Genomic DNA, 27578 nt, shown 5'->3' with positions numbered 1-27578 from the left:
GTTATTTCATTCTATTGTATCATATTTTATTTTAATTTAATTTATTGTATTTGATTTCATTTGACGTTATTTCCTTGTTATCTTATTTAATTTTATGTTATTTTATTTTGTTTAATTTTATGTTATGCAATTTTATTTTGTGTCATTTTGTTATTTCATGCTATTTTATTTTATCGTTTTTTATTTTATTTCATTTTATTTTAGATTTCATTTGAGACACTTGCATTATGTTTTCTAATCAAACACCATCAAGTTAATCATGTTGCGACCGGCCCTCTCTGAATAACAGCCGCTTCCACCTCAGCAGCTTCCTGTTTGACGTCAGAGCAAGCGATCACGTGGCCGACGGGAGGCTCCGTCTGGAAAATCTAATGGAATAACAAATCACGGCTAATAATAATCTGTGTTTTTAATAATACCGGCCGCCTGTTTGTACCGGTTTGTGTGTAAGAGGTGTCCCGGGGAGGCTGGCTCTGTGGACCCGCAGGATATAAACTGTGAGCGGCTCAGTATGGAGCCCTGCTGGACGTTAACGGACTCCATCTGCACCCACCGGGCTGTTCCGCTGCTGCTTTATTATTTTAGTTAGCAGCTGGTTTCTGATGTGAACCGGTGGCTTTATCTGACCAGGTTTAAAAGCTCCGTTGTGTCTTAACGTGAGGTAGTCTAAACCCAATGTTTTGTCCCGGGATAGCGACTCTTTGACACGCTTTCTGTGGTTACAACCCCGTTATACAACTGAAGTTATTCCGCCTCAAACAGTCCAGGACCAGCAGTGACTCCAGCAGACTCCGGGGACATGCCTGGGATCTGACTGTTTCAGTGTTAAAGTTTGACACAGTGTTCATCGAAACATGAAGTCGTCTCTGGCTCCCGGGATCCGGCTCATCACCGCCTTCTCTAGAGATAGCTGGTAAGTTTCCATCGTCGTCCATTCCCATTGTTCTCCAGACTTAATAACATCCTCAGCACAACCACAGCTCTACATGTGTTCCTGTTATCTCCTCTGCTGTCAATGATTGTCTTAACCTCATCAATAAACACACACACTCGATCTGTACTGGGCTCACTAATTCCGGTGATTCACTTTATAATGGCCTCTTTTTCTATATCTTACTGCCTGTTACACACTCATTACCACTGCGTGTGTTCAGTGGGATGTGTGCACAGGGTACATTTTGGCTCGGATGTGAGAATCAAGTGTTAGACCAAAGGCTTCCTGCCCTGTCGACACAGATTTGACCTTTAATGAATCAATACAGTCCTGGACAAATGAAGAATTTAAGGAATGTGAAGCATCTCATATGACTTAACACTGTTAATTATTTATTTATTTTTGCTGATATGGGCAGTTTTGCAGTTTAGTAAGAAAGTTACATCCCACCAGAAGAAAAAAGACCTAAATAAAAAAATGAGAAAAAGTAGGACTAATTACATCCAGATAATTATTCTGTATCTTCTAAGTATGACTTACTATAGTCAGAATAATGAGACAGGGTCATAATTATAAGATAATCTGAGCAGGACTGCAACTAATAATTTCTTTCTTTTAGGGATCGACTGATATGTTTTTTTCACAGCCAATGCCGATACATATTAACAGAGATAGCGATAGCCGATATTTACAACCAATACACGTCTGCTGTAAAAATCCCAGTTGACAGAGAATAAAAAAAAAAAAAAACACTGACAAAGCACTGTAATGGTAAGGACTGAACAGTAGCAGGCTATTATAACAGCACTCATAAAAACGGTAACTGAGGAAACGCTATCATGAGTAAGAAAACACCATAGGCAGTATAAAAACTCAGAATAAAGAACGAAATTTTAGATCTTTCAATAAAGAGGTTAAGTAGATAAGTTAAAAATAAATAAATGAGTAACAAAGTTGAAGAAAATGCCAGCTAAATAAAAACAGATTAATAAAAATTATTAAATAAATACACAATAATCATAAATACAAAATTTAAAAAAGAAAATGAAAAACAGTAAAAAATAATAAAATAAAATAAAGAAGAGCTCAATTAAAAGCGAGGCTAAAAAAGGTAGGTCTTGAGTTTGCTTTTAAGAGCCTAGAGTGGTACGTGCAGGCAGTGAGAAGCACGCCAGGGGCAAAACAGCGCAACTAAGGAAAACAAAACTGTATATCGGCATATCAGTGGAAAAAAATCACTGATATTGATAACCCTAAAAACTCATAATATCGGCCCCAATAATTGGCCAGGCTGATTATCTGTCGACCCCTACTTTCTATATCTTACTACCTGTGACAAACTCATCACCGCTGCCTGTTTTCATTGGGATGTGTGCACCAGGCACATTTGGGTTCTGATGTGAGAATCAAGAGCTACACCGAACTCCATTAAAAAAAAAAGGCATTTCTGAGCTAACTGCCTTGGTGACACACATTTGACCTTTAACGAATCAATGCAGTAGTGGACAAATGAAGAATTCAAGGAACTTGGAAAAATACTATTGTCACCCTATTTTAATAACATCTCAGTTTCTAAAATCACTTCACGGTGAGGGGATTTTATATTACCTTTTTTGCTGATTTTGCATCAATCAAGACCCCCGACAGTTCAGTGAGAAAGTTCATTCCCACCAGGAAGAAGAGATAAATTAATGAGAAATTAAAAAATAGGACTAATTAAGTCCAAATAATCACTTTGTATCTTGTATCAATGTCATATTAAGTCAGAACAATAAGACAGAATCAGGAGCCACACCAAACTCCATTCAGAAAGTTGTCATTTCTGGGCTACCTGCCTTGTTGACACAGATTTGACCTTTAACGAAACAATAACGGTCATTGACTTAGGAAGAATTTAAGGAATTTGGAAAAAGACTAGGGTCACCCTACTTTACGAGTATCTCTGTTCCTAATATCACTTTACACTGTGAGGATAATTCGTCACTTTATTTATTTAGGCCACGCCAAAATTTTAGGGTCATAATTGTGAGACATTTTGAGCAGGACTGCATCTAATAACTAGTTTCAGTGTCAGTAAATGTTTAGAACTGAAAAATGGTTGTCATATTTTCCCAGAGGCCAAAGGGGAATGTCTTCAAATAGCATTTTTCGTGAGAGCAACAGTCCCGTATCCAAATATTTTTTTATTTACTATAATGTAAGACAGGAAAAAAACATAAAATCCACACATTTGAGACGCTGAAACCTACAAATAACTGACTGTGAAGATTATTATTGTTTCTTTAACATGAGCACCTGACTTACTGTCGTACCTGCGCTCTGACACATTTACCAACTTGTTATTCATTTCTCAGTATTTACAGCAGCCTGTTACAGCAACATACTTTAAAAGCTTCCGAGTAATGAACGGTGCGTGTTAATTGAAACTCGTCTGTCACAGTGCCACGCCAGGTTTGTAGTGTACATGATGAAAACACAACAGAGATCTGAACATGGCTGACGCTGTGTGGACTCACTGCACATCCAACCTGTCTGTTAGGTACACCTGTGCAATCTAATGCAAACAAACAGCCCGGCAGTAAATCCTGTCTGTGTGGAGTTTGTAATGTTCATAAGAGAAGTGAGGTGGAGTAAAAGTACTTCTCCTTCTGAAATGTAGTTCAGCTGAAGTATAAAGTCATAATAACATGTCAGTACTCAAGTGAAGTATCTCAAAATCAGACAGAAGTTTGTTACTTGTGAATGTACTTAGTTACTTTCCACCACTGGTGTCACATATATCCAAACTTGATGTTTTTAAATAGTTTATATGCATTAAAAATAATATTTACTTGACTGATATTTGATTTCCATCAATAAGAAGTTTTGTTGAGGTTTTAAGCATATTAAGATTTCTCATTTTTGTTTTCTTACAGTCATTTTTATTTATGTCAAAGTTGGTGAGTTGGTGTGATTCATTTAAAGATTGACAAGCAAAAATCTTTTTTATTTGTTGTTCTGTTTTTGCAACACACAAATAAAGAAGATTCTTAAGGGCCAGTATTTTAATTAGTTACACCGTCATTATAACTGCCTCTTGTCTTATCAGAAAGAATTTGACTACCAAATCTTTCTATCTCTCTGTTGCAGGTATCGCGGTTTCATTCTTTTCCTCACCTTCCTCTTCTACACAGCCTACCATCTGTCACGGAAACCTATCAGCATTGTTAAGGTAACCAGGGACAACCCCATTTCTTTTTGTCACAGTTTTTGCAGGCACTTGTCAAGTTTGGGTCAAATGCTGCCTGTAAATTATGATCTCTGGAGCTCCTTCATACGAGTTAGTATCACAATAGTATCACACTGAGTGTGCTTTACATTCCCTCTAATTATTCTGTACCTGTTTTTAAACTGTCTGATATCTATACTTTGTTTGATTTCTTCACCCAACATGGGGAATCTTAGCTTCAAGTCTTCCCCTCTCCTCATTAAACAACACAACAGGATTAAAAAGGGGAACAATGAACATATAAAAACATCTAAATATCTTCTACAGAAAGTTAGAGAAAATCTTAGCACCCACCCAAGCCATTGCTCTCCGTCTCTCACAGTTTGATTAAAAGATTGAAAGCGCATATTCCTGAAGTAAAGGTAGAGTAACCACAGAGGTGAGAGAACTAAACAATTGCTTTCTTTTATTTAATGTTTATTTGTATAGGGACAAGTATGTTGCATATGTAAATGCCACACACCACAGCATATAAAGATACAAAAGTCGAGCTACAGATAGTCCAATTTTAGTCAGACTAAGCTGTTTACATGCATTTAAAAGTCCGGTTTCAGTCGGACTAAGCCAGTAATTTGAATTTCTCAAGCTGCATGTAAACGTACTGTCTGAAGTAGCTGTCCGTTAGTCACTCACTCTACAGTGGGAAACAGCACTTAAAAATGAAGCTCTGTGCTGGAAATTCACTGTACTTAAAAATAAAGAATGTTTTTTAAAAACTAAATGTGTTTGCAAGTCACTTGCGGTCCATTCAGAATGGACCTGCAACACACTTTTGGAGCGTGACTCACTAGTTGGGAACCAGTGCTTTAGATAATTTGATCAAAAACAATGGATGGATGGATCGATAGATAGATAGATAGATAGATAGAATTTATTTATTTAACCTTTAATGTAACCAGACAAACCTGGCCCAGACAGGCAGCAGCATCAGTTCAGACAGCATAGAACAAAAATACAGAATAAAAATATACAGCTCTAAAACAAACAACACAAAACACTCAATGACATTACTACTATTACTTTAAACAGAGCCAGCCGACCCAAGCATACAGGATACAGTGATGTGTAATAATACTAATATCTAAACATTTGTGGTGCTGAGAGTTAAGGCCGAGTGGTTTCACCTTTTTCCTTCCATGTGTTTCTGTCTGATTCTCAGAGTGAGCTGCACAGAAACTGTTCCTCAGTCATTCGACCAGCAGACTTAAACATTACCAATAATGAGACGTGGTGTGACTGGGCACCTTTTGGTAAGTAAATATCACACAACAAACACAACACTGGCACTTACAGATCATTTAATGTCGACAAAACAGAAATGAACACATTACAGCTGAAAGGTCAAAGACTGTCTGTGCTTAGTATTGGTCGCTGAGAGTAAAAGTTGTGAACCTCAACATGTAGGCACGATATGGATATTAAGGTACAGGTTCTGTTCTCCCATCATCACAAGGTTAATTTAGCAGTGTGAGTCCCTGGCTCAGTCACGCATTTCAACAAACACAAGTGGTTGTGTTGGTGGGTGGGAAGCTGTCGAGGGCTCTTGATGCTGCACAACTCTTACTAGTTGATATAACGTGCAGAATTCTGATGAGGAGTGGGATAGGATTTGTAAGAACGTTAAAACAGTGTCGAAGACCGTGAGGGTACGCCTCATTCAATTTAAGATTGGGCATCGCTTCTACTGGACTCACTCCAGATTGTTTTCCACTTGAGCCAAGAGACACGCCAAACTGCTGGTGATGCAAGTCCAAGAACAGTCACCTAATTCATGTTTTATGGTTCTGTTCAAGAATTTTGGGCCAGGATATATGATAACCTCTGTGAGATTTCAGAGACACAAATTTCGCTCAGCCCCAAATGACTTGTTACGCCTCCATGCTGGTGATTGCCGTGGCTGAAGACATAATGTTTTCAGGTTGTTTGTCCATCCCTGCGTCATCTGTCCATCCCATTCTTACGAACGTGATATCTCAAGAATGCCATGAAGGAGTTTGGCACAAACGTTGACTTGGATGCAGCAGTGAACTGATTTGTTTTGGTGGTCGAAGGTCAAGGTCACTGTGACCTCGTCCATCTCATTTTTTTGAACGCAATATCTCACCCTGAGGGAATTTCTTTAAATTTTGACACAAACATCCACTTTTTGAGTCAAGGATGAACTGATTAGACTTTGGTGGTTGATGGTCAAAGGTCACTCTTACCTCACAAGACATGTTTTTGGCCATAATGCAAGAATTGGTATGGTACATATGGTAATTATCTCATAATTTCACACAAATGTCTAACAGGATAAAATAATGAAGTGGTGACATTTTATACCCAAAAGGTCAAAGGTCAACTTCACTGTGACATCATAATGTTTTGCAAAAACACTTTTCTGGTCATTGTTTAGAGTCATATCTCAGGAACAGAAGGGGAGACATTTGGTCAGATACTGAATTGGTGACTCTAATCTTGAAACTTAGCTGATTGTATAGCTCTTCTGAGCTGCCAGGTTGACACTGTGTGTGAAGCATCCATGTTTTTACCGACATGGATAGAAACTGGAACTGCAACTTGACTGGCTCACAGAGGCATAAAACAGCAAGGCGTAATTCTAGATTTAAGTGATGGATTAGTGTTAATGGGAAGAGACAAACACATTGCAAGTCTGGGCAAAACTAATGTTATGATAGGCAGACAGATTCTTCTGAATCTGAGGGTGCCCTCAGTTCGAGGATGAGCTGTTGAGGTGGCAGCAAACGATGTCCTATAAACTGCTGGGGCAAATACTGGCGTGCCTGACATGGGCTACACTCTGTGGGATTTGTATGTTTGTCTGTGCATTGACAAAAATATGTATTTGTTATGTACTTCCTTGTTTTGCATATGATGGAGTGTATTTTTGTTGACAACTAGGCCAATTGTGTATGTGGTGATGATGAGTTTAGGGTGGGGGGTTCATTTATATTTTGTGATGCATAATGTCATGTACTTTGTCTATAATTATTTAAAGAAAAACATCCATAATTCTAAACGATGACATAGAGGAAGCTAACTGATTAATCTGTCGTCTCTCCAGACCAGGACAACTACCAGACTCTGTTTGGGGTCTTGGATAACTCCTTCCTGGTTGCCTACGCCATCGGCATGTTTTTCAGGTTTGTATGTTCTGTTGCCTGCAGATTTGGCTATGTTTTGTCTCTGAATGTGTGTATGTGTGTGTCATGTTGAGTCATAATCATGTCTTGTGTTCACAGTGGGATATTTGGCGAGCGCCTGCCTCTTCGGTACTACCTGAGTTTTGGGATGCTGACAAGCGGATTGTTCACATGTCTTTTTGGCCTCGGTTACTACTGGGGCATCCACTCATTAGGGTACTATGCCTTCATCCAGGTAAAGACACACTATCACTAGGGCCCCTTTTACACATGCAGATAGTATAGGGTCCTGTGTGAATGGGAGCAGGGATCAATATTCAGGGAAATCTATACGACCAATTTTCAACCTCATGACCTGGTAACATTTCAGAAAAAATTCTGGTACAACTGTGTTGTGAATGAAAGCAGTAACATTGCAGGACAAGCACCTAAAGGCTTACACTCCATTTGATGAAAGACACTTGTACGTGGAGCGAGCGAACCAATCACAAGACTTGTGACTTGTCACAAGACAAGTCTGATGACATGTTTGAATCACATGAAGCAAATGTGTGTTTTCTGCTTTAAGTAGATAACAAAAAACATCACTTGTCTCACCATCTTGTTGAATATTAAATGCATTACAAGAACACTGCCACCTGGAGTTGACAGTGGTTCAGTGAATGTCTGCTGTCAGTCAGCCTGGTGAAGGCAATTCGGCTGACCACTGCTGATGACAGACGGCTGCCTCTGTGGACAAAAACTCCAAATGCAGGTTGGAGTTGGTGTAGGTATAAAAGAAGTATCTCCACAGTGACGTCACACTTTGCACCACATTGCACAACAAAATATGACGTTGTCCGTGACGTCCTGAACGAAAAGTTTCGGGCAACACTGTTTTCTCACGGAAATACATAATTTCTGTTGAGACTTTCATTAAGAGTGTCAAGTGCTCTACCACAGATCAAGTTTTATGGCGGTTTGTTCATAGACACATATGAATTATTCACATGTGTAAGTAAAGAGTTATAGATTAAGAAATGCACATTTTTATATTTCTCTGCAGACCTGTTCATATCACTGGGTTTAAAAACATTGATAGTGTAAACAAAACTCAATTTAGGGCTGTACCCAACTCAGAATAAGGAAAGAATTATTAGACTATATGAAGCTGTCGTGTAAAAGCTGTTCCCTTATTGGAGGGGGCATTGTGTATAGCTGATGATTCTTCTCTGTTTATTTATTTTCTTTCTGAAGCTACTGTAAGTATTGGTTTTTAACTGTAACTGACAGATCATCTATTTCTTCCAATTATTAGTGTTTTGAGAGAGGGGGAGGTAAAATAAGATTGTTTTCTTTCCCTGCTCCTCTTCGGTCGTGCAATGTGCATTAGGGTTGCTGTGATCGTGAATCTGATTGCTGTGCATGGACATAAGCGGAACAAAAAAAAGAAAGAAGAATCAGTTTCGCTTTTGGGTGGGTTTTTTTTACATATAAAGGTTTAAATTTTGAACAGGGCCCAGCTGGACATTTAGTGTGACAGTGGCATTCATTTAATATAGTAAACAAGCTAACGGCACTAACGATGGTTCGGTAATGTGCAACAACATTTTTTTGCCCACACCAGATATCAAAGAAAAGCCAGAGACAGTGTCATATTAAATATCTGTGAGCTGTAAATTCCCCACTTCTAAGCAGAACAGAGACGATAATGTTTCCTCGCAGCCTTATGGTGCAAAGTTTCTCTTCCTCTGTGCCGCTGTATCACGTTCACAGCTGTCAGTATCAAAGAGCAGCATCTATGCCAAGAACACTCACTCTGCAACAAAATCTGGGGACCAAAACATCTCCAGAAACACACTGCAAAAAAACCAAAAGACTGCTTAACTTGAAACAGTTGACTGAGGGGTCTCCGACTGATGATTTGAATTGACTCTCAAAGGGCAGCTCTAACTCAGTGATCATCAGAAGAAACTAAAGGTTGTTGATTATTTGTTGCTTTCTTTTGGAGTTTAATTCGGTACATGTACTGGTTTTGGCACATCTAGCTTAGCATAAAGACTAGAAGCAGGGGAAACAGCCAGCCTGGCTCTGTCCAACACCTCTAAAACTTACTTTTATCTTGTTTGTTTGAGCCGCACACAAACAGAAACGTAAAAACAACAGTTTGTGGTTTCAGGGGAAGTTACTTGGTAGCTGGGCAGCATGTACAGCTTCACAGTTTTTGTACTATCATGCCTCAGCAGAGACCAACAGCTGTGCTCACTGACCATATCTGGTAAGCCACACCATAGCTGGAGATGCTGCACAGAAGTTCTGCCTGACTGGATAAGCTAAAGTTTGTCACAAATTAACTACAGCACATAATTTCCCTTAAAGCTGTTTTAAAATTGTTGTTTTTCTGTTTCTGTTTGTGCATGGATCCTTCTGAAAGAGAGCAAATATTTCCCCAAAAACCTGCTGAACTAAAACTAGTCCTTTAAACACTGTTAGTTTGTGTGCATCCTTCTGCCCTCCCGTCTTTGTTAAAGTTTGAAATGTACCTTCAAACCTTTTACAGAATCATAAAGCTTTGAGCAGCTCTAACCAACCTCTCGTCCAGTTTCCGAGGCAGAACTACAAAATCACATTAGGAGAGAAAGAGGGAAGCACAAAGATAAGATGTTATTGCTGACTCGTTCATCTACACCAACACACTCACACAGCCAGGTTTCATTAGTCGCTGAACTCTGTAGTAAATGTGCGTTGGTTCCTCATTGCCTCAGTGCATGTGAAGGCACTTGTCAGAAGAGATGTGTTTCACTTCAGTCTTTTTCAGAAGTCCCTTTGGCCAATAATAACCCCACACACACCCTGCATGATCAGATTTTAGCTGTATAAGAGTTGGTTTACCTCAGAAACAAGTGAAGACACCAGTTTTGGACACAAGCTATTTTCCCTTTCCGTGTTTTAAGGCTGCAGCCTTTATTATATAGATTTTTTTGCCAGTTTACTCACTTAGTCTCTAAAATGTTGGAAAACTGTGAAAGATGCAGATGAGAGTTGTTTATCTTATCCAAAAACTAAATGTATTGACTGGAAACAGAGATTTTTATGACGACAAAAACCACTTAGATTCTTTCTTTCTTTCAGATTTTTGAAGTTTTTTTTCTGTAGATCAATTTCAGTGCTGTTAAAGCTGCACTTGACTGATCCAAAAGTCTGCTGTAACGGTGCATGTGCACTTTAGTAAGTTAGAATCTACTCTGTAATGTAATTGTGAAGTGTCAGATGAGACTCACACCATCACATGACCGTCTCCGGGAGTCACATTCCCAACCCATAGGAAACTATAATTAGAATTGGTACTCATGCTATAAATATTAAATCAACGTTATACTCATTTAAATTAAAATGAGATTATGAGGTGTAAAACAGTCCTCTTTGAAATAATAGAGCTCAAAATACAATACATAAATCCTGAAAAGGAGATTTCTTAAAGACGGAAGTTGCATTATGTTTATTGTACTGATTAATAATCCTTTTACCCCATTACAGGTGTGATCACTGTGAGCTCTGTGGGTGGGTACACACCTTATTTATCATATGTTCCATTTGAAAAAGCAGAGATCTCACAGTGGCTCAGTCAGGCTTTCCTCACACACACATCACATGACTCACAGCTGCATCATATGACTGCAGGAGTGTGTCTGGGCTTGTGTTGGTTTGGTGTGGGAATGTTAAGGTGTAGGAATGGTGTACTCACTGGTCTCCTCTCAGTCTCCTCATTATGTAGAGTTCGCAGGGTCGTACCAGACTTAAGAGGCTTTAATGCATTAAGTTAACACCGGCTGTTTGCTTCATTCTGCAGGTCATGAACGGGCTGATGCAGACCACCGGTTGGCCAGCAGTGGTGGCTTGTGTCGGCAACTGGTTCGGAAAGGGGAAGTGAGTACTGAGCGATGTGCAGCGGGGACGCAGTCCTGCTGACGATGCAGCATTGGATGCTTTTTTTGAAATTGGCTGACTCACACATGCACATTTGTCACGTTTTGACAGCACAGTGAGACTCAGGCTTTGATTTATCTCAGACCGCAAACAGCAAATCCTGTATTTCATAAATCTAAACTGCCCCTCATAGATACACCGTTCAGACAGCAGAGAGGACTGCTCTGTATTTTTTGAATGTTGTTCCTTGCTTTTAGTTTCCAGAAAGTCCTCTTTACAAAAGCTTTTATTTTGTATAAAGAGTTTATTGTGGGGACAGTTCGGAATGATTCCATTGGTACCATCCATAACTTTTAACTGTGGAAACAGAAAAAAAAGCGTATGGTACTGATCTGAACCAAACGGTACTGCTCTGTGGAAACGGGGCTAAAGTGTGTGCAGATTTAAACAGGAACATGTTTCTGTTTCAGTATCAAGTGCAAAATAATGTCTGTAACAAGCTGGAATTAACAGGCAACATCAGTCCTCACGTTAGAAACAGAAGTTTGGCCTCATGTTGGGACTGGATTAGATAAATACCACATTAACTTTGAGACCTTACTCCTCACTCTTAAGGCCATCCACAACCTAGCTCCTCTGTACCTCTCCGAACTCCTCCACATCCACACCCCCACCCTGTCCCGCTAGCCTGCCTGACCACCATGCGGTCTAGAGCCTTCAGCCGCTCTGCCCCTCGCCTCTGGAATTCCCTCCCACCACCCCTAAGGTGACCCTGAGTGTCTTGAAAGGCGCCTGTAAATAAAACTTATTATTGTTAGAATATTGGAATGAAAGAAATGTTTTTTCTAAAATGTTAAACTACTTATTTAACGTGACTGACTACTGATAAAGCCCTGCAGGGATGACACTTTTTTTTAGGCCAAACCAGAAGTTTACATCGCCCTTGTTCCCTCGACAAATAGCCCGGGGGTATTATTGCAGAAAAAAAGCTGTGTGGCAAACAAACCTTTATGATTCTTGCACATTTTGTTCAGCAAGATAATCTTCACAAATGAGCACAATTTGTGGGATTTTTAAGGCATACGTGCAACCGCAAGATATGACAAATTTATATATGTCAGCACGTCATCTGTATCGGCCGATATCGGCTTTAAGATGAACTAAAAAGATCAGCTAAGGTGCCTTTTCTTAATTTGGACAATGAATGAATATTACATACCCTGAAAATAATTTTATTTCATCTGCTGGTGGGTCATCACGATAACAGCACGCATGCATAATATGATGTTAAATAGATGTTGCAGCAGTGTGAAGAGAAAAGAGAAGTGCTCATGGCCTGTTGTGTGCTTGTGTTTTGATCAACAGGCGTGGCTTTATCATGGGTGTGTGGAACTCCCACACCTCAGTGGGAAACATCTTGGGCTCCCTCATCGCAGGAGCCTTCGTGTCCACGGCATGGGGAATGTCCTTCATCGTCCCTGGACTCATCATCGCCTCCACGGGCGTCCTCTGTTTCTTCTTCCTGGTTGAGAGTGAGTTTCTGTTCATCAGAGAAACACATACACACACACAAAGCACACAAAGCACACAAAGCACCAAGCATCAGACAGTTTGATGTTGGATCAGTTTGGATCACAAATTTGCTCTTGTGAAAACTATGGCGCCTGAACGACTGGTGTAAATCCAAAGAGTTCATTTATCTGGAGTGTGTTTCTCTGAGCAAATCACAGACACGCCTGCACTTACAGGATCGTGCTCGACCTCATGTTTGTAATGCAAAGTCCTTTCAGCTGCTGTAAGTTTAAAGGTTGATGTTTAACTGACCTACAGCTCATTCAGAGTGAGCCTTTAGCTCTGTCTGGCCTCCCAGCTGCTTTTTGTATCGCTGATTGATGTATGGATTTTATTTTATTTTTTTCTAGGGCTGTCGTAGTTCATGGTTTAATAACAAGTTAATGCAAACTCCTATAAAAATCTTAAAAAAATTTAAAAAAATCAGACGCACAATTAACAAGACTTTAATTGAGACTTGTTTAGTCTGGCTTCACACAAAGACAATATGAAATATGTCATATTTACATGTCGTATCTTGCTGTCATTCAGATGACACCTCCTGTCAAACCTGAATGTTGCTTTAAAGTCCTCAGCTGTATCTTCTCCTCTCCTTTATTCAGAACCTGAAGACGTCAACTGCACTCCTCCTCAGCACCACGTGAGTTAAAGCAGAAACATTTATCTCTCTAGTTCACCTGTAACAAGACGGATTCATCACACGTGTGTGTGTGTATGTGTGTGTGTGTGTGTGTGTGTGTGTGTGTGTGTCAGAGCGGACAGGAGAATGGCGAGACGGAGCCCGTGGTGCACAACCCGTCCCATATTGACAGAACCGACAACGGTGCCATCACCAGAGAGCCTGTGGAGCCTATAGAGGAGCACACGGAGGCCATCAGCTTCTGTGGGGCTCTCAGTATACCTGTGAGTGGAGACAACTGTTTTATACCATCATGTATACACCGATCAGCCGTAACAATAAAACCACTGACTGGTGAAGTGAACAACATTGATCATTTCATTACAGTGCAATGTTTTGCAGGGAAACCTTTGGTCCTGGTGTTCATGTGGATGCCTACGCACTCCACCCACCTAAATATTGTTACAGACCAAGTACCCCCACTTATTGCAGCAGCACCCCCGATGACAGTAGCCTCCCAGCAAGGCAGTTCCATGCCACACCACAAAAACTGCGCAGGAATGTTCCAAGGAACGTGACAAAGAGCTTTAGGCATCAATCTAGCTTTTACATTCCCCAGATCTCGATCTGATCGAGCATCTGTGGGACAAACTGGTACCCCAAAGGTCCTTTGTCCGGGCCTCGACAGGTCAGGGCCAAGTCTGATCTATGGTGGAGACAGGACCTCTGGGGGTGTCCTGTGTTGTCTGGCACCAAGGCGTTGTCGACGGATCCTTTGAGTCCTGTGGGTTGCAAGGTGAGGTACGGGCATGCCCAGTGGATGTTTGATCAGATTGGGATCTGGGGAATTTGGAGGCCAGGTTGACACCTTGAGCTCTTAGTCACGTCTCCTAGGCCATTCCTGAGCAGTTTTGTGGTGTGACATGGTGCATTGTGCTGCTGGGGGGTAGAAGATCATTGCGCTGTAACAAAATGATCAATGTTACTCAATTCACCAGCCAGCAGTTTTAATATAAATATTCTTTAACCATCAGATGTCTTTCTTGTTTGGTTTGAAGGTGCTGAATTATTAGTATGGTATCTCACCATAATGATAATGTATCTTATATTCATTTTATGTTTGTGTGGTTTAAAAGACGTCAAGCTATTATGAGCAGGATTTAAAAATTCTTTATTGTAGCAACCTCTAGTGGCGGCATCAGGAATCACGCGTTCAAATTAGTATAATTAAGTTTTTCAGAATAAAATGTATACAACTTGATAACTGGTCTTACCACATAAGAAGATAGACCCACAGTTCCTTTAATGCTGATTAGACAAAAAAGATTTACAAAATTCAGCTTAATAAGGTTTTTTTAAATTCAATCTCAGCTTTTTTAATTCTGTCTGAACACTAAACGCATCGACAGTTTATTGAAAACAAGAGCACCAACACTTTTCTCTGAAGATTACTGCTATATTTAACCATCTATCCATCAATCCATCCATCCATCACTTTTCCTCTGCTTATCCGGGGCCGGGTCGCGGGGCTGCATGTTTAGCAGAGCACCCCAGACGTCCCTCTCCCCAGCAACACTTTCCAGTTCCTCCTGGGATATGTAATCCCTCCAGCGTGGTCTGGGTCTGCCCCGGGGCCTCCTACCAGTGGGACGTTCCCAAGACACCTCTAACAGAAGGCGCCCAGGAGGATCCTGATCAGATACTTGAACCACCTCAACTGACCCCTTTCGACGCGAAGGAGCAGCGGCTCTACTACGAGCTCCCTCTGGATGTCTGAGCTCCTCACCCTATCTCTAAGGCTAAGCCCAGACACCCCACGGAGGAAACTAATTTTGGCCGCTTGTATCCACAATCTCATTCTTTCGGTCACTACCCAGAGCTCATGACCATAGGTGAGGGTTGGGATGTAGATGACCCATCAACAATTATATATATTTGTACTATAACAGGGGTGTGCCACAGTGAAAGGAAATTATGACACAGTTATTAAATATAGCAGTAATCTTCAGCAGAAGTGCCACATTGAACAGCGACTGCTACGTATAATCAAGGGAGGCGATGGGCATTTTTCGCAGCAGATATTTTGACATGTTACAGCAAGAAAAGCGCAGGAGTAAATAATAAAATAAATGATGGCTGAATTTCAACTACCTGCTTCAGTTTCTGGGCCCTGGTATTGTGCATGTTCGCTCACTGTCACAGTGACCACCTTTACCTGCACAAAATAATACATTTTTTGCCTTTATTCCAAATAAGACAATTTTCCTACTTAGCTGTTAACATGTCCACTAAAAAAGAATATATTTCCATCTACATGCAGCTGTGCATACACTGATTAACGTGACCTAACATGTCGTTTATCACGTCAAAATACGGAAAAGTGGAACAGCTATCACCTGTGCCATTTTGCTTCTTTGCATCAACATAGGATTTTCTCAGAGTTTCCTACAGGTGGCAGACTTGTTCAACCGTGTAAACACAGCCTCCCTCTGTCATTCCTTCACCCACCCTCTAGAAAAGGTTCACGTTAAGAATATAATACACATATGCTTCCACACACATACACATATAAATACACTTACATCACCCGTATCAAATTCTGCCATATTTGGAATATAACATGTTAATGTAACCAGTGTCACGGCTTACTTATCATAAATGTTAATGTAACACCTGTGCTTCTCTGAATACAACAAGTCAAAATGTCTGCTGTGAGAAGGGTCTGATATTAGATCATTTGGGTTTTACTGAGGTAAAGCTCCTGCACAGCTGCTCTGTAATGAGACAAAATGAAACACATTTTTATTTCCCGTAATGAGAGGTAATGTCAAAAAAGTATTGTTTTTATATCAATATTGAATTTCAGGTATCAGCATTTGATATATGATCCCCTGTCATGTCAGACTGTGGCATTTTACAGGATTGTTTTCATTTGCTTTTCTCATCTCCCTGGCTGTGTGTCCCAGATGGCTGATTATGAATTACAGCTCTGTCATAATGAAAACATTTGGAGGTGATGAACGCCTCCCGCAGAGTTCACATGGTGTTTTTATGTCTCACACAGGGAGTGGTGGAGTTCTCTCTCTGCCTGCTGTTCGCCAAGCTGGTCAGCTACACGTTCCTCTACTGGCTTCCTCTCTACATCTCAAATGTTGGTCAGTATTAAACACACATTCATGATTTTTTTGTTTTTGTTTTAGAATATCACACATGTGGTTTTGTTTGATCCACATCATTTAAAGTCTTTCTTTAAATGTTTGTTTTGTTTTTAATTCACAGCACATTTTCAGGCCAAAGAGGCGGGAGACTTGTCGACACTATTTGATGTGGGAGGAATTGTGGGTAAGCTTCAGCCTCGACCAATCAAAATTTGATTTGCCAGGGTATTTATGAGGGAAGAAAGTTGAGGTGGGCATATTGTGATCCATGAGACTAGATATTGTCTTAGAGTTTGATATCTTAATTTCATAAGTGATATGATTAGACACGAATTCCCGCTGGGCTGCGCAATGGACGCAACGCGAATGATGCAAATACGCGAATTGAGTGGCGTAAATGAAGCAAGTAGCACAATTTCACATCATACACTTTTTCACTAGTTTTTATTATTATTCAACACCATTCAAGTAAAAACTTTCAGAAATTTTTCAATACTTTAAGACTTAACTGTTTCGATACAGTGGTTTACAAAATATGCAACACAAATCAAAACATAATCCTCAAATACAGAGTTCAGGAAAATAGTTTCCGGGCATTTCTGATCATCATGTATGAAGACATTTTGCAAATAACTTGAGTTCATTCTTCCCTCCATCGGTGTGAGGCGTAACCTTTAGATATTTACATCTATGAATAAAGTGTTCGCCCAGCAGAATCAAATTGTTTATTACAAACTCCAAATTTTTCAGCTTTAATCGACATCACATTTAAAGTGTTTATCAATATATCTTTAGATTGAAGCCAACTCTGAAACACAAGCCCAAATTCCTTTTCAGGCTGAAGAAAATATGTTCAACCATCTCAACATACTTTTTCACCAGAGTTGAAAAATCGAAACTTCGTGCCGCGATAGTCAACCAGCATTGAGACGTATTATGCCTAAGATGGTGGAAGTTCATTCATCAATTCAGTGATTTCACTCATGTATGATGTGGATTATTCGTGCGTATGAAGCAAGTCAACACAAAATATTCTAGCGTTCAAATGCGTTTGGTGTGAACACAACAGAACATAACCTGAGCAGACAGATCAATTCAATCCAAGCTTGATTGCTCATCCGTAATAACTCCTAAATATAGTGTTTTAATTAAAAAAAATATTGCACTTTTTGGGAAAAACAAGGTTTGAAATTGCACCACTTGAAAGTTTTAATTTAATTCTTCAAGGGAAACTGAAACCACATACATTCAGATAGATGGTTTTCAAAGTAAAATATCAGTCGGGTACAATAATTAAATATAAAATCAGTGCTGTAAATTCAGTGGTATTTAAATTTGAGCATAAAGTTTTCAGTAATGGTTCAGTTGCACAATTAGGCATTCAGTTGCTTTGCTCCTTGAAATTTAAGAAGGTTCTATATTTGTTTCGACTGTCTTCAGCTTAATCTTGTCGCTTGTTGATAATCAATATATCTAACACCTGAGTGGATCAAAGCAGACTCTGTCAGCTCTGATCATGTGAAGGAAGAAGGAAAATGTCTAATTAACCTCATGTCTGTTAGTCTGTCTGTCCCTGGATCCTGCTTTACGTTTATTAGTTATTATCAGTCTTTCAACATGTTGTCTCCCTCCCCAACATCATTTTGTAACTAAAAACATGAAGTTAAAATAGTCTAACAGATGAATATCATCACAGTGCTGCAGGAGGACAAACACTCTGACTGCAATGTTCTGTGTGTCTGCAGGAGGCATACTGGCAGGCCTTGTGTCTGACTACACGGGAGGGAGAGCAACAACTTGCTGCGTCATGCTGCTCGCTGCTGGTCCAATGGTGAGTGTCATCCAGTGAATCTTTATTGACAGCACTGTTGTTGACACATTTGCAAGGTCACCCGTTTTTACAAGTGGCTCTGTGGCTTCATTCCAAAGGTTAGCCTGTATGTGTTGAAAGGATGAGGCCAACAACATGTTATTCCATAACTTCTGCACCTCCTCTTGTTGTCAAGCTTCAGAAAATCGAGCCCATGATGGCCAATCACAGGTCATTTCAGAGAGAGGGCGTTCTTATTGGTTGTTCTACAAACGCAGATGCTCGTGCACATCACAGATGTTTAATTTTTTGGCAATTTAATGGCAGAGAATCCTGCAGAGAAAATTGCTGTTCCAGCACTGACAACACCTGTCTAAACTGCAAAGCAACCCAAAAAAAGAAGATTATTTATATAAAAGAGAGTCAGACAAAAAATGCAATAAAAAGTGTCTGTGAAGACTTTCAGCGATTAAAAGAAAATGTTGCTAAAAGTTTAGCTTTTTGCTAACCAGAGCTAAAGGCTAACAGCTGCAGCTAATTAAAGTCTATGCAGCTAGCTAGAGCCTCGAATCACTGTATGTCATCACAAACAGATTTACAGGCCAGACGTTCAGTCAGGCCCGCCATCTATGGGGGGGTCAAATGGTATAGATGACCCCGACCCAAGGCCAAGGGGGGCCCATGAAAAGGTCTATGGTTGATCCTTAAATGAAGTACAACAATTTACTTACTGACTAAAATCACTGACAATACAAGTTAAATGTATTTTCATGATAAATAAATGTAATTTTATAATTAAAACATATTTCAACGTGCCATCTGATACTCCCACCCCCTGCAGGTACTGTGAAATATTGCGGTCCATCTGACATGGGTCAGGTGTGTGAGACGCAGAACTCACGAGTGCCGCTAATGTAAACGTGTCAGTCAGAATGTCCTGCCAAAACTCCAGGGCTCCCTCCTTCAAGAAAAGTCAGGGTACAGACAGAAAGAGAAAATGAAAGGAGCAGAGAGGTGATAGTCAAATGTCTGGAAAAAGAAAAGAAAAGAAAAATGTGAAGAAGCAGCAGGTGTGACAGGCGGAGCTGAAGATAAGACGCGAGGCAGACTCATTTTTAGCAAATAAAACCTGCTCTATCAGGCTCAGTTTTAAGGCTACAGCAAAGAGACAGTTATCAAATTAAACTTAAGACCTAAGGTATCCATTAGCACCAACCATGTCATGCTATCTTGTTGGAAAGGGGGCCAAATAAAGCTCCAAAGTTATGCTAAAATTGTCGAGGGATTTTTCAAATTGGTGTATTTAAATGTTTCTGCATACTGTGGTCCCTGAACATCCTTGAAATTGCATAAGTTGAGTATAACTGAAAAACTGAGAGTTGACAGCCATATACTCTTTACACTGTTTCAGTCACTGACACTGTCATGTCATTATATGCTATGTTATAGAAGGGTGCCAGTGATTATGTGAGTTATCATGTCCAGTGTGTTTCCATTCATACACCTGCCACATATCCTGTTCTGCTTTTGCGTCCTAACGCTGCCTTGAAGCAGCAGGGATAAGGAGCTGGCCTCCAGATTGTTTTTCCCTCATCGTGGTGATCGGCACATCTGGGTGTTGTTAGTATATGTTGGATGTGTTTCCATTCACATCTCCTACAACTGCAGAGCAACACCAGCACACTGTCCTGTTCTTATGCATAACTCTTTCTGGTGCTGACTGGCAATTTAATTTGCGCTCGTCTTAGTGACTTGGTCACACACCATTCTGTTTGTTGTGTTAACTTCAACATTTGTTTATTGTGTTTCATATCATAGGCCCACAAATATTTATCCATATCTCATAATTATCAGACTTTGATCCTCTGCCTGACCCTCCCTGTGTCCAAGGAGATTTAATGTCACTATATCATCATGCTATTATTAATACAAGCAGTAACCACTGTATGTGAACACATGAATGTATCAGACCTGCAGCACTGGATTTTAAATGACCTGTAACAAACTGGAGCTTCTGTGAAACAATATGAGCCTCATCCATTATGTAATATATTACATTTTGAAAGTAACGTACCCAACACTGAGCTCAGGACAGAAAAGGATGTGCTGCAGGAGGAGGGTGGATTCTCAAATTCTGAAGTTTTTTTCCCTCTCCCAGAAAACTGCCTATCCCAGCTTTAACTGATATTTGTGGCCACTGGGGGGCAGCATAGGACTTCACCACCTACAGTGTATTTTGTCAGTGGCCACTGTGGTCATTAATTATTATTATTAAGAGGTAGAAGTGTTGGACACAATAATAAAAACACCTTTATCATCTGGTGCTGTGAATGTCTCAAAGGCTGTATTACAGTTGAGTGAAACATTTTATAAGACAAAAATGTATTTTGAGAAACAAAATATCATTGAAACTGGTGCAGTGTGTGTGTATGTGTCATGCACCATATTAACAGTCGACTGATGTAATTTCCAGCACAGATTTATCTTAATGAGTTGTGATAAGGGGAACGTTAAGTTGAATGTGTGATGCTGGAGTCAAATTCTGTGTGTGTAACTGTTAAAGCTTACTCTGATGTCTGCTGATCGTTTTTTTGTTTATGTTCCAGCTTTTCCTCTATAATTACATTGGACAACGCAGCATGGGTACTACAGTCGGTAAGACTTCTTTACTATATTTCTTGTTTCATTTCTCAGAAGGTTTTGGGTTTTTTCCAGCTAGAATGAGCCAAAGTATAAAAAAATTTTTTATACTTTACCTTTTTATTTCTTTGGGTTTTGTTTTTACAAAACAAGGCAGACAAACCCAGAGACAACAGGCAGGAACATCATAGGTGAAGGTGAAATGCTTAACGTCTTACCTTTATGTCCAAGATCGTCCTTTAAGGTCAGAAAGGTCCTTATGATCCTTGAATATGATTCATAGAGAGCTTGGGGCCGGTTGCACAAAGCACCTTAAGTTTGCTCCTTAAGTATGACACTTAAGGTTTAGTTTTTCTTTTGCTGAGGAAATAACTTAGTGTGTTGCACAGAATCTCTTAAAAGGTTTCTGTAGTCAAGGAAAGACGTTCAGACATTCACTGCACTGAAAGAGATTTTACAACAGTGTAATTCTGCTGTTTCCATGGAGACCATTTGTTTGCTTGAACAGGCGCTCGTGATAACCTACGCTACCTGTTGTCGCACCTAAGTATCGTCTCACACAGTCGGCCTGATAGTAAAGAAAAAATGGCAGAAGATAAGAGGACACAAAAACAAAATGGCGGGAGGAAGAAAAATCAGACTTCTAGAGGGGTTCAATGAAAGAAAGACTAAACTGAAAAATAAATTTGCTCCGAAAATGTAACAGCCAACGTGAAGCAACCAGTGTAGGAGGAAACTGCGACGTGTGGACGGGAAGTTCAGGTGACTACAACAACATGTCGGCTGGAACATGAACAGACACAGTGACTCAAATAATAGTTAAAGTGATAAAAATAGGACAAGAATAACCCGATGACATCACACACGCCGTGAAAGACGACCAGGGATAATTGGTGAGTACCAGCATGTAGTGTGTACCAGGCATAAGCAAGTCCTGAGTCTGAAATATGTCTGTCAGTGAGTCCTCCTCCACCTATTTAGACTCCACCGTAGACAACGGCAGCATTTCTCCGACCACGTAACAAGCCACAAGCTCCGTGGCTTCTTTCAGACTGATAGGTTTAACGTTATCTCCGTTATTAGAACCAAACGACAGCCGTTGCTGTTTCGGAGCTGAAGGACCAGCGTTCTAAAAGTAATGGAAGTAACTGATGTCTTGTTTGAAAATGTACTTAAGTATTTGATTACTCAAACACCAAACTAACGCGTTAGGTTACTCGTTACTGCAAAAAGTAATCAAAGTACTCTACTCGTTATACCCAACTCTGGAGGTACCTCATGATTTTTTCCTTACTTTGGTCAATAAGGTGCAATGGTTTAACAAACTTTAAGCAACACCTGAAATATAAGACCAAGATAAGGAGAAAAACTTAAGGAGAAGACTTAAGTATGTTTTGTGCTACAGATTTTATTTAAAGGAAGTCGTAACTCGGAAAATCTTCACTTAAGGTGCTTTGTGCAACCAGCCCCTGCATATTTTTAAGGAGGGAGATCTCTTCCACTCATTCAGAAGCTACAGGTCTATTCTGTATGTCTTAATGCTGAGGGAAATAAAACAAAATTTACCAAACAAAATAAACACATAAATAAAAGATCACTTCAAAGTCGATAAAATTTCAATTTTTTCCAATATTGTTTTTTTCAGTGGCACTGGGATAAAAGATTGTGATTTTTAAGAAAAGATTTTAGGAAAACGACATACTCACATCAGGGTTTTTGTAGTGTTTCACTTATATGGAAATGCAAAGAGTAACCAGTTAGTTAGTCTGTGATGTTTGGAGCAGTCAGAGTCAGATCATGATCAACCTGTGAGAGTTTATTCACATACAGCGTAGTAAAAAAACAAAGAGGAGTGGATTCTTTATTTATTTAATCATTTTTCCATATGTAGCTATGCTGCTGGTGTGTGGAGGCCTGGTGAACGGACCGTATGCCCTTATCACTACTGCTGTATCAGCTGACCTGGTAAGACCTGAGGCATTATGGGAAACATCCCAGCTGTCTGTTCGTTATTGTTGATAATGGCTTTGCAGCAGGAACACCTGTGACCCCCACAGCAGTGACAATATTAGACGTGGTGTACATCCATGTTCATCAGCTGAGACAGCTCAGAGTGGCCCCTCTGTCTCCTGATATTTCAACAGTATAACCATTGACTTCATCTTCTTGTCAAGCAAAATCCTAAATGATTGAGTTGGGTTTTTTCCCACCTGGACCTTTATGCTCTGCCATTTCTCCTCTAACCTGTGTCACCTGTGACAGGCTGTTATGATCCCACAACTATCACACATTCACATATATGGAGTTTTTTCACGTAGGTTTACATTACCAAAGGTTTATGACAAAATCACTTGAGACACGGCGAGAGAGGAGAGGGAGAGACGCTGTGCTGCTGCCAGAAGAGCCGCTGAATGAGTTCCCTCTGAGCAGTAAGTCACTACAAGAGTCTGAGAATCCGGGGCTGCTCATAAAACATTCAGGACGCTACAGTTTATTCCACACTACTAAAGCTGCTCCCCTTTGTGGAACCACTGTGGAGTTGGTAATGATTTTGCTTTCAGCCATGCTTGTTGTTGCCATGGGTTACAGTATGACATCAGTATGTCAACAAGACGAAACATCCTGAGTATCACGATTTGAATTTTTCATGTCATATCAAAAATTACACCAGTATTATCGTGAACAAGATGATATGGCACACCCCCAGTGTAGGGCCACTGACCAAGCGTCGGTATTTGCTGCGTTGGGAGTGAGTGTGTTGGGACAGATACATACCCACAATATACACATGTGCACCATCATTTCATACTACTGATTCATTTCTGTTTTGTTTTTTTTTCATGTAGTGTGCTTGGTCAGTCAGTATCATTATCACTGTCATTTTATCATCATCAAACCCAATCTTTTCTTTCACATCTCATCTTTGATCAGGAAATTCCTGTAATGTTTTTTTCTGTGTATTAAAGCAAATGTGTAATTTATACAGTAATGGAAATAATCATTATGTCAAATCCTCTTGGAAGTGTAAAAGATAATGCATTGTGGGGGAATCCAGATCTTCTAAAAAGACAGGTTTATGCTGTTTTTTCATACAAGTATAATATATTTAAATGATACTTCTGAGAAAATGACCTCTCTCTCCGTCAGTGACTCTGCCTGAGGGGTGACCTCAGCATTGTCAGGCTAATAGGGGGTCCCAGGTCTTATAGAAGGATGTCACGGACCCCTTTTGTGAGGACCTTAGCTTCTCTAGTTGCAGAAGGTGTAAGACTTCCTGTATCCATCTATTGTGAGTTGGAGTAGCATCTTTGCATTTGGAAAGAATTGTGCGCCTGGCCAACAAAGTGGTGAAGGCAATGCCACACCTTGTAATATTAGGCAAGTTTTCCGTTGGGGGGGAGACCAAAAAGAGCAGTGAGGGGGTTCAGTTCTGAATTTGTGTTAAGGGGCTGTTCGAGAGTTTTGAATATATCTGATGCACATATGCAAATGATCAGCCGGGGACTGTCTGCAACGGTTACATGCATCACTGTGGTTAGAATAAATTTTAGCTAATTTAGCACTGGTGAGGTGGGCTCTATGGAGCACTTTACACTGCAGGAGGCCATGCCGGGCACATATGGATGAAGAATGGACCAGTTTTAAAATGCTTCTCCACTGGTTGTCAGTTATCACTGTCCCTAAATCCTGCTCCCACAAATCCTTTAGCGATATAGTGAGGACTGGATTCAGGAAGCCAATTTTGGTACAGATGGTGGATATCAGTCCTTTTTGATCAGGATAGAGGAAAATTAATTGGTCTTTTTCTGCTTCAGGAGGGTGGTACGGGAAATGTGGAAATGCCTCACTTGGAGGAATCGAAAAAAGTGGCTGTTGGGCAAATTGTACTTGACAGAAACATGAATGAAAAAGTCTCTCTGTCATACAGGTCGTTAAGTGTTTTGAGGCCTTTAGTTGACCATATATGAAAAGTGGGATCAGAGCAGGAGTGAGGAAATGAGTAATTGTTCAATATCGGAGCATGGATCGAAGCCTTAAGTAGACTGTGTTGTTTCCTGAATTGAAGCCAGATCTTAATTGTGTTAGTGACGACCGGGTTTGATGCTGATATGTTTATACTTCAGTAACATTTTGAATGTAGGTCTTGTAACAGTATTTCTACACTGTAGTGTTACTACTTTTACTGCAGCAGAAGTAAAAACATCTCTCATCACTGTGTCTTCGTTGCAACAGGGAACACATGAGTGTCTGAGAGGAAACTCCAGGGCGTTGTCAACGGTGACGGCAATTATTGACGGCACAGGTTCAGTAGGTATGTATGGAATTATTTTACATTTCTCTTCTGAAGCTACTCTAATCTTTACTTGTAATTTTAATAATGATTAAATTAGTGTTATCAGCAGCTTTGTAGTTCCCCTCAGCTGTGCAATGGATTTAAGCCTCTTTTGGCTCATTGTTTTGGTTTTATGACCCACAAACGCTGGTCTCAGCCTTATTTCCAGGTTTTCAGCCCTGTTAAACTCACTGTACAGGACCTGCCCAGCGCTAAACATCACACAGACACAGTTATCATCAAGCTGCTTAATAACGTGAAGCATTAGAGACACATATATTTTCCTCAGCAGGTGGTGGAGATCAAAAACAGAGCTGAAAGGAGAATGAAAATTTGACAACACAGCTCCAAATAGATGATAATGTCTGCTCAATGTGTTTGCCATATCAGCTTTAAACGGTGATAATATGTTGGTGCTTTGTTTACAGTTTGTTCTGCTGCCGCTAAGTGACCAAAAAAAATCCATGATGACGGCTTATGTATCAAATAGTTTGTAGTTAAAGAATAACTGTACAATTATCACTTTCCTTTTAGATGGTAAATAAATACAGTAATAACAGAAGAAATTCTAACTGCATCGAGAGCAACTGATAGTTTAGACCCTTTTAGAGGATAATGTGGAGGATATATTTGCCTAGAATTGAAATTAAAATGGAAAATAAGCTATTATTATAGTTCAGTAGTCAGGTTTAGGCCAATAAAGCATTTTTCCCAGCTAAAAAATGCATTTAAAAGTATTTTGGATGCACAGCGTTTTTTTCGGCTGAAATGCTTTGGTTGGTTTGGTTGCTATGATACAGAATATCTGTGGACGTAAACATGTCGGCACAGGGTAGAATACTCGCTTTAGATGAAGGGAAAGCTGAGGCATACAGGGAGAGAGGTCTGTGTGGTTTCATGAGAGGAAACTTGACATATATACAGTATAAGAATAGATTTCTACTCCGTTGTTGTTCAGCACTTGTACATATAAAATGTGACGGTTTGTCTTCGCAGTATTTGTCCCTCCCCCACTGTGACTGGATGGTTGACAGTCAGACATTCACTATGTTTACATGACATTAGAGAAATTCAATTTATTGTGTCAGTCCAACTAAAATTAGACCTTTAAAATACATGTAAACATGTTAGCCAGACTGAAGTCATACTCAATCAAATTTCTCAAAGTGGGACTAACACACCCAGATAATGTGACTCCTGCATGTATACAGTCAATTTAGACCCAAACTGGCCGAGGCGCTCTGAGCATGCTCCACAGTTTCTGCCCCGGGCTTTGACCCAGAAGTCCGATAGCACTAAATGTGTAAGAGAAGAAGAAGCCGGTAACAACATGAAGAAATCTACATCCAGAGCCGTGACTTTTTGGAAGGACAAAATGTACAGAGCTGTAAAGTTGTCCACCATGGTACCAGTTAGCTACTAGCTAACTGTAGCTAACTTGTTTGTCCATTGTTTGGTCTGTGACGTAATAGGTCAACAGGAAAAAGGTCCAATACTAACAAGCTGAAAGGGTGCATATCTCCACCTATCATAGAGGAGTCGGACATACTTGGGTCAATAAATGGATTCCCCTCCCGTGCTTGTGTACTGGGACAAGGACAGTAGTCCAGTTAAATGTTCTCATCCAGCTGTAACTGTAGGGTTTTCATGTGCTGATGCTCATGTGTTCTCTGCAGGAGCGGCGGTGGGTCCTCTGTTAGCCGGTGTGATCTCTCCCACTGGCTGGAACAACGTCTTCTACATGCTCATCTCTGCCGATGTCTTAGCCTGCCTGGTCAGAAACAACTCAATATCTTTATTCTCTAAACACAGCAGGTTTCAGACATCAGGATCCTTTTGCCATCACTGCTCTCAGTCATGTTTTGGATAATGATGTTTCTGTAGCTTTGTAACAAGGCCCGGACTGACACATTTGTTTGTCTTCAGTTTTTGTCCAGGCTTGTTTATAAAGAAGCTCAGGGTTGGTGTGGACGTAATCCTCGAGTCAGAGGGTGAGTATCAACACCCGCTGTGGTCATAAAGAAACTGGTATTATTTTTAGATTTGGGGAAGTCCCTTGAGTTTAATAGAAATCCGATGGCCCGTCCATGTTTTTTTTTTTAAGGCTTTGTTTGAGGATTATGATACGTCAGTTACTTCTGTATGTACTATAACCTGTAGTTTGAAATCTACGCTCCTTGCGGTGCCATTAATGC

At 40.2% G+C, this 27578-nt stretch overlaps 1 protein-coding gene across 1 annotated transcript in view; it reads left to right on the top strand.

Moving 5' to 3' along the window:
• Positions 1-325: 325 nt before the first annotated feature.
• The window catches only part of slc37a2 (solute carrier family 37 member 2), a 29493-nt gene continuing 2240 nt past the window's right edge, over positions 326-27578 (top strand). The window contains exons 1-17 of the mRNA XM_049591698.1: positions 326-913; positions 4064-4145; positions 5362-5452; positions 7267-7345; positions 7445-7580; positions 11175-11251; positions 12617-12783; positions 13426-13463; positions 13577-13726; positions 16507-16597; positions 16722-16784; positions 18346-18431; positions 21017-21065; positions 22942-23015; positions 25284-25362; positions 27060-27157; positions 27310-27374. Coding sequence (XP_049447655.1) covers positions 855-913; positions 4064-4145; positions 5362-5452; positions 7267-7345; positions 7445-7580; positions 11175-11251; positions 12617-12783; positions 13426-13463; positions 13577-13726; positions 16507-16597; positions 16722-16784; positions 18346-18431; positions 21017-21065; positions 22942-23015; positions 25284-25362; positions 27060-27157; positions 27310-27374 — 1484 coding nt within the window. The 5' untranslated portion in view covers positions 326-854. The remainder of the gene's footprint in view (positions 914-4063; positions 4146-5361; positions 5453-7266; positions 7346-7444; positions 7581-11174; positions 11252-12616; positions 12784-13425; positions 13464-13576; positions 13727-16506; positions 16598-16721; positions 16785-18345; positions 18432-21016; positions 21066-22941; positions 23016-25283; positions 25363-27059; positions 27158-27309; positions 27375-27578) is intronic.

The sequence above is a fragment of the Epinephelus fuscoguttatus genome, linkage group LG12, assembly GCF_011397635.1.
Source record: "Epinephelus fuscoguttatus linkage group LG12, E.fuscoguttatus.final_Chr_v1".
In the NCBI taxonomy this organism is placed as follows: domain Eukaryota; kingdom Metazoa; phylum Chordata; class Actinopteri; order Perciformes; family Serranidae; genus Epinephelus; species Epinephelus fuscoguttatus.
This window is presented reverse-complemented; position numbering and strand designations above follow the sequence as displayed.